The sequence below is a fragment of the Aptenodytes forsteri genome, unplaced genomic scaffold (genome assembly GCF_000699145.1).
Source record: "Aptenodytes forsteri isolate BGI_AS27 unplaced genomic scaffold, ASM69914v1 Scaffold528, whole genome shotgun sequence".
NCBI classification, from domain to species: Eukaryota; Metazoa; Chordata; class Aves; order Sphenisciformes; family Spheniscidae; genus Aptenodytes; species Aptenodytes forsteri.
The window spans coordinates 473,791-481,512 of record NW_008794881.1 but is presented as its reverse complement, the minus strand read 5'-3'; the positions used below and the strand labels follow the sequence as shown (position 1 = coordinate 481,512).

Sequence of the window (7,722 nt, the reverse complement as noted above, 5' to 3'; positions counted from 1 at the left end):
GCAGACGTTGGGGCAGCCGCCGCGGGAGGCCCGGCCGCGCCCGGGCCCTCGTCCCCTCGTCGCTACTGGCGACGTGGCTGCGTGCGGGTTGTAGGGTTCCCCGTCCCCCGGGCGGTGCGGGCACCCGCGCGTGAGGAGCGGCCGCTGGGGCTGCGCGCCCTGTAACCGCGATGTTCTGGTCTGAAAAGTCGAGCTTTAACGTGCTGTAAAATGAAGGTAGCGCCCAGCTGCGCAAGGGAAGCCCCTCTATGCTTTTCTGTCGGTGCTACATACAGCCAGAAGGCAAAGCGTTTTCATCGGGAGCCGCGTTTTCTGAAGCGATGCAAACACAGGTGATAGACGTATCGTATCCTCTCAAGCATACACTCTCTTTTGTGGTGTTACGGCTTTCACGCAGTGGTGTTAAGCTAACTACAATGGTATTTTGCACTTGCGTTACTTATCCTGAGCAGACAGTGCTCGCTTTTATTTTTAGGTGATGTGGTCAAGACTGGAGGGGGGAGGTGTTAGGTGAATTAAGAGCTTAGTTCTTTTACACTTGAAATCCAGACATCGTAAGAAAAATAATTCCAGTCTGGTTTGAAAGTTGAACAAAAAAGCTGTGAACCTGTGGTCAGACTGACTCTAGGCTCTAACCTGAAAGAGTTTAACTGGTAGGTTTGTGTTTTGGGTAATTGACAAAAAATCTCTCTTTCCACAGGACTACAAGGGCCAAAAATTAGCAGAACATATTTTTCAAGGAATCATTCTTGTCTCCGCAGTAAGTACGCTAGAGCTATGGGTGATAACATAAATGACTTTATTTTGTTTTCTGATCTTACAAACAAGGGTTTTTTTCTGATTGTTTGGCTTAACTGGGTCACTAAAAGTTTTAGATTAATCAGAGGGGCTGTCATGGATTAAGACTTCTCTTTCAATCTTTTACTTTCATTATTGGCCTACAACTTTGAAAACAAGGGTAGAAAGATGTATGAACTGTGCTTTTGAAAAACCTCTATTTTTCTGCTTCTCCCCCCCGCCCCCCAACTTATTCATGGTATGGGAAATGGTTTTGTTTGATTTTAATTTTTTTATTTTTTTGCAGATAATTGGTTTCATCTATGGATACATCACTGAACAGTTTGGATGGACTGTCTATATAGTTATGGCTGGATTTGCTTTATCGTGTTTGGTAAGAATTTTTTCCCCAAACCAGAAAATACATGCACTAATTAACCTGAAATAATCATTAAATTAAGGGGCTGTCAGCACAGACAAATGTTCGCTATGTAATTCAGATTGTTAATACATTGTTAGTACTTTCTTTGATCTGTAGAATGTGCTTTACAAGGCAGTAAGTGCCTTTTCTCAAATGCTAGTAAGATTTTAGAGAACACTGGGATTTCATACTGCTACATAACATTGAATTAGTTTTTCATTTCAATTAAATGTTACTTTTAAGTCAAGCTGATAGCATCAATAACAGAAAGGACAGTAAGGCTTTCTAGTAGTAGCTTGTCACGAAAATTTTGCAGCTGGCCCGTGCTGACCGAGGAGAGAGGCTAGGATGCAAAGTATAGAATTACAAGAGTAATTCCTTATTCATGCACGTGAGGTGTCCCGTTCCAATTGGGGAGCACCAAGTGTGGTTTTACATGTGGTTCTTCTACTTTTCAAGCGTTCAGATACAACGTGATATGACCGATCACTACTTAACACACACATACTACTGTTTTGAAAAGCCACTATAATTCTACAGCATCATCATCATCCATTACTTATCTTTGATGCCAAATAATGGGAGGGTTTCACAGGGGTGTTTGTTAGAGGGGCTGGGATGCTGGCATTACCTCAGTAGTCCAGGGGTATCCTTTTTTCTTCAGGGTGGGTGCTGTCGTCCTCCTCCTTGCAATGAGCTGGGGTCCATAGCTGTATACTATGCAGTATACAGTGTAGACTATATATAATCTCTCTCTTATCTAGCATCTTGATTTACATGTTCTGACTTCATTCCTCTTCTCTAAGCTAACGCTCCCTCCGTGGCCTATGTACCGCCGCAATCCTCTGAAGTGGCTACCTGTCCAAGAGTCAGGAACAGAAGAAAAGAAGCCAGCAGACAGAAAGCCAAAGAGACACGCTAAAAGCTAAAAAATGTGGCTCTTCATACTGTTACTTTGTTAAATTTTGTTAAATGCATTTCCACTGGGAGATACTTCTTGGCTCAGTGTTTGGTTTTTTTCTTACTACTTTGTATACTACCATGAGTACACAAAGATCTGCAGAGAGCATGAAGGCTCTCTAAATTTTGGCTGGAGTTCCAGTGAAGTCACTGGGAAGGCAGGTGTGGGGGGATTAACTTTAGAACTCTACTGGAGATCTCCTCTCACTCAAGTATTTTAGTAAAAAGGAACACAGCAAATCAAATCAAGCCTATTTAAGCTGTTGCCATAGCCTAAAAGATAATATACAGCTGGACTTCTATTAAATATTTCTAACCTTGTGTAAATCAAGCTATCGGTAGTGTCAGGTTGTAACACGTATGGCAAAACAGTACATACCCCACAGTCCTCAAAAATGCTAAGAATTGGAATGTATTCTAGGATAGGAGATTACAGAGTGGCATTTTTTTGTTTAAAATAAATTTGCCTGGTTAGAGAAAGTAACATCTTGAGTCTGCATAATACAATAGCTCTTGAAACCTCATAACTTGAACTTCTATTATGTGAGAGGCAGCAGGATCCACAGGTATTGCACTTTTTTTACTACTGACTGTCATGTTAGTTTCCCTCAGGTGCTGGAGGTTACAATATTTAAGCTAGAGGCAGGAAAAGAGACAGGTTGTGCATTTAAAATTTTATTTTACAAAGTCAATTCCCTTTTGACTGCTTTATCCTTTAAAAAGAACACATGCTTTTTCTGTAGTGATGGTATATGACAATGCCTGGGCATGTGTGGCAACACAATCTAGAGGCAAAGAAAGGGAAAAGCTAAGACACCTGTTTCCTCTAAGTGACCCTGGTCTTGGGCACTTTCATTCCTAAAAGAAATCAGTATTTGTAAGGCAAAGGGATTTCTCCAGCTGGGACCATGGTAACCATGGCTGTGTTCCTTTCAGACTTATTTTATCCAGTTTCCAAATACTTTCCACCACCTTGGTGATTGCCTTAGCAGTAAGACAGAAAAGGAAAGGCTCTGCTTAAAAGCAGTACAACCACCCCCTTTAGCACTTCAGCTTGGCAATTTACAGAACCTGGAGGGCTTTTGGTGCTACAAAAATTAGTAATTGTTTCTGCCTGCTAAGTCTTCACAACTATTTGATATAATAGCTTATAGCCTATCACACCATAGCCTTGGCATAGATTTCATTACCATATTTAGTATATGACCATCCCAAAAAAACTTTTGCTATGACATTCAAATCAAAACATCATTTTTTGACACTCCTTTGTATATGAAACTTGGTATCCATCCGTCTTTGCATCTATAAAAAGCAACTTTTTAAAGTTTCATTAAGAGAATAAAAATTAAACTAAACAGTTTCTCTTCTGAGAAAGTGATAGCCTGGTTCACATTTTAACATGAAAAATATTGCTACAAACGATAACATTTTTTGCAAGTTCACCTCCTTATTCCAGCAAAGGAGGTCAATGGATAAACGTGCTTTATAAGCTGGTCCAATCTATCAAACGAGCTATAAAACAGTCCTCTGCTTTAAGGAGAAAGTTCTGGTCAGAACTTCACATTTTCTTCAAGAAATTTCAGATGGCGTGCCTTCGCACTGTAACTTGCATACTTGTCTCCCATATGCTCCCGCAACTGCAGCTATTTAGAACACAAAAAAAACCCCACAAAATTTACTGACATCATTGAAAAAAGCAGGAACTACCAAAATATTAACAAAAAAAATACCAAAGCACTCAACTGAAAGCAGCATGTGAAGTTTGACAACATAGATGGAAGAAAAACGGAAGAGTCTTTGTTGTCTGAAGGCAAGAGAGTTCCAAATCCCACCCGACAATTTAAAATATAAATTGGATCTTCACAGGTTATACTTACCCATCAGTATTTTATTTGTTACCAAGTTTTGAATCAAATGAGCTGGAGGTACTGCTCACTCACCTCTATCTATAATGTCTATAGACATTAAACTGTTTCTCACTTTGGACATAAGGGGCATTAGGCAAAGTAATGCGAAGGCAAAAAGTTATGGTTCAAAAGAAATTGTTATTGGAGAAATACCACAGAGTAAAATTATTCGCATCTCTCACATCTTCCACAAACTCAGGACCATGATACAATTCTAAAGCTCCTATACTTCCTGAAGAATTTGTGGTGAACATAGTCCACATTCAGAATTGTTAACTTGTTAAGATTGCAAATGACAATATACTTAGGCCCTTGCCTGCCAATGACTACATAAACACTTTTTGGAATCGAGGTTTTGAGGGGGGGGGGGGGGGAGGGAAGTGGTAAAGACCCTGCTCATTTATCTAGGTTTATAAAGAAATTAAACAATTTTAACATGAAAGACATTCACCTCTCTTTTCACTTCATCGTCTTCTTCCATGATGCTGTACACCTTCTCAAGGAGTTTCACTCCCAATCCTTGCACCACGTCAGATCTCAGGATTTCAACCATTCTCCTAATCCTGTCAGGAACTGATAACATACCTATTAAATAAAAATAAAATAGATCGATGCAGTAATAATTACTTTCCATATAGTCAATTTTTGTACCCTGTGCAGAAGAAGAATATGGGACGACATTGTAAGTATTACCACAGAATTCCAGCTGACCATTTGCATGAAATAACTGTTTATCTGAACTGACTAGCTAGAACGATCAACAAACGTGGTGAATCAGAAGCACTCAGGTGCTAACTCTTAGAACAGTGGACAGTACAAAGTCGATGCAGACATAGCTTGCACAATTAGGTCCCTGCAACTTTGTTTCAGGTGGTTCCTGCATACTATATGACAAATATTATTTGAATGAAAAGTACTATTCTCTAATACTACACCACCCCCCAAATATTTTAATAATTCAATCACTTGTACTTACAGCAAACATGAAAAAAGTTTAATCACTGTAAAACACTAATAGCACCATTTCTGCCATCTGCCTGTTTGTCTCAACAGCCTTTGAATCTTTTGCTCCTCAGCTGAAGCTGCCAACAAGAGATAGTCATTTAATAAGGGGAGGCCTCCATTAGGAACTGAACTGACAACACTAGCTTGCTCTTTCAGTCACTGAAATCACCAACACTCCTTTCATAGCATGGATCACCTTCCGAAAATAAAGTATCTGATCTAATTAAAATAAGTTTCAGCTCAGAAATGCAGCAGCCCTGTCATCCCAAGTGGTAGGAAGTAAACAGCTGGAGGATCTCGCTATACAATACTTACGAGTGAGAAAAACGGACAAAAGAAAAAATACCACTGAAATTTGTACCTTCAGCATTCTGTCATACCTGTTTAGAGACAAAATCTTTCAATGTATTTTACTTCAGCTATGCAGAATCAGCTTACCAGAGTAAAATCCAGTATTCTCCCATTGCTTTGCCTATCACCAGGCTAGTTACAAGTAGAATCCTCATCATTTAAAACAATAAGCACAAGAAGGTCTTGAGACTTCAAAAACCCACCCTCAGCATTTTCACTTGTTGTTGTTGCATAGGAAGTGCAATCATAGCAAATACAATTTTTTCTTGCTTTTTGGAATACATATACATACTTAAGGTCTAAACCAGACCTTAAATATGAAAAGTGATTTGATTCTTGCACCTGTATATACAGGAAAAATAAGCTTGCCCAAATTCTGCAATGAGTATGAACTTCTATACTTGTACAAACCTCCACTGTTTTTAATGCTTTGTGTACAATTTTAGCTTTATCCATAATTCACAAAGCTTTACAGCTATCAAATCGTTTGAATGCCTTAAAAAATCTTATTTCAAAATACTCAACTCCGACTGTTCATTTTGGAAGCTTCTAAGTATAAGTCACATGGGGAAAAAAATCATATTGCAGACCAGCTTTCCCTCTTCAATAATTACACAGATCAATGACACATTCCTTTCATTGGCAAGTAAACCACAACTACAGCAGTTTTGCACACAAAATTTAGAAAGATGTTTACTTCTGTAAGCATTGTTGAGACTTGAGAAGAAATAAGAGTGGATTGCCTTCTGTTGCCCACTAGCAGGTTTTTCTTTGGTTATTAGCAGTTGACAACCATTCATTTAAAGCAGTAACAGAGCAACAGACCTGAAGAAATATCTTCAAATTTTAATTCCTCTGATTCATCAGGTGATTTTCCATGCAAAATCAAAGTGTCTCGATATTTTCTATGAAGTTTAAACTCTGGGGCTGGGGTCGAGGTTACACAGTATTCAGAGTTCTCCTTAGAGGCCATTTTCAGTGTCCATGTCATTAGCTGCACCAAGTCATTCATCTCATTCACATTGCTTTTTCTAGTAGAGGAGAAATAAGATGCAGTTCAGTCACCATTCATGATGCAACTTCCACCTTGCATTCAGAGGACTTTCCCTAAGTTTAGTGAGGTCCTGCTAAGTATTCCATGTTAAATTACTTCTTGTGGTGCAGTTTTATCAATAGCACCATTAGCAGTACTTCATCTAACAAAGGCTCAGAGCCCATTCGCCTAGCAACAATTCACAATCCTATTGGCTACTGCTACCTGTGTAGCTGCACCTGTTGTCATGCAACAGAGCATATTTTTTGAAAAGTTGCTTACACTGATAAAATCAGAAATAAATACAGCCTCGTTCACAGTGGAAAGGAAGCATATTGGCACCTTTGAACTCATGCTTTTAATGCATCCTGACAGTATATGTCTTTTGATGCTGGAAGACTGGTTTCCTGGGAAGCTACAGTTGACAAAAAACAGAGGTACGCGATCACATGTCCCAGAAAGTTCAGAATGGAAAGTTATAGTCACAGAGAGACAACAATTAAATGGAGTTCGTTTTCTTTATGCACCACATACTTCTTCAATCACTCACTATGCAGAGATAAAGTGTGAAAGCAATTCCTGCCATTTTTTTTCCACTCCAAGTCAAGGTCCAATATAGCAGTGAAAACTCTTACACAGTACTAAACAAAATACTTACTTCTCCCTGGAATCTCCATCAGACTTATCTGTAGAGCTTGTGGAAGAGCTTAACTCATCATCAGACAGGCAATGGGTTTCTCTCTTTCTCTAAGTGAAGAATGAATAAATGACAAAAATTCTGATAGCTGAAAGTAATTTATCAATATGGCATGAATTACTTTTCTTACATGGAAAAAAACCCTTTCAACAAGCATATTTTTACAGACTCAGCTTGATAATATTTAAAAGGTGTAACCTTTGGTTTTAAAAACAAACTAATACACAGGACATCATCAACATGCTTTATGAAATGCTTATTTGACTAGCATTACATCTCAGTCATGCAGTTAGAACAACTATAAATGCTTCACCAAGTGCCTGTATTAAAAACAATTAAATCATGTATGTCTGTCAGTTCTTAGCCAACTATATTATAAAGTCGAAACCCTTAGCCTGTCTATTGGTCATTAATACACTTTTAAAAATAATATGTAAATATTTTTTTATCAGTTCAGTAAGTTCCCAGCATTCCCTAAAATATACAGAGATTTTAACCATTTGTGTCTCTACAGTCTTGTGTTCAGTGCATAGAACAATATGCAAAAACATCACTAGCACAGGCACATACG

The 7,722-nt window shown here is 38.6% G+C and overlaps 2 protein-coding genes across 2 annotated transcripts in view; one reads left to right on the top strand and one right to left on the bottom strand.

The window, feature by feature from the left end:
• The first annotated feature begins 312 nt into the window (after window positions 1-312).
• Window positions 313-2,187, top strand: SPCS1 (signal peptidase complex subunit 1). Its single transcript, XM_009274683.1, has 4 exons — window positions 313-332; window positions 701-760; window positions 1,085-1,171; window positions 2,005-2,187. Exons 1-4 carry the CDS (start codon window positions 321-323, stop codon window positions 2,125-2,127), a joined length of 282 nt encoding a protein of 93 aa, XP_009272958.1. The 5' UTR covers window positions 313-320; the 3' UTR covers window positions 2,128-2,187.
• A 665-nt stretch (window positions 2,188-2,852) lies between these two features.
• NEK4 (NIMA related kinase 4) overlaps window positions 2,853-7,722 on the bottom strand; it is a 17,894-nt gene continuing 13,024 nt past the window's right edge. The window contains exons 14-17 of the mRNA XM_009274682.2: window positions 7,113-7,201; window positions 6,247-6,452; window positions 4,517-4,650; window positions 2,853-3,801 (exon numbers count right to left, since the gene is read on the bottom strand). Of these exons, the coding sequence (XP_009272957.1) occupies window positions 3,709-3,801; window positions 4,517-4,650; window positions 6,247-6,452; window positions 7,113-7,201 (522 nt within the window). The 3' untranslated portion in view covers window positions 2,853-3,708. The remainder of the gene's footprint in view (window positions 3,802-4,516; window positions 4,651-6,246; window positions 6,453-7,112; window positions 7,202-7,722) is intronic.

What these genes read in the sequence shown, in the direction of transcription:
- SPCS1 (XM_009274683.1), top strand. An exon ending in GAATCATTCTTGTCTCCGCA is followed by an intron (nt 761 to 1,084) that starts GTAAGTACGCTA and finishes ATTTTTTTGCAG; the next exon opens with ATAATTGGTTTCATCTATGG. An exon ending in GATTTGCTTTATCGTGTTTG is followed by an intron (nt 1,172 to 2,004) that starts GTAAGAATTTTT and finishes CTCTTCTCTAAG; the next exon opens with CTAACGCTCCCTCCGTGGCC.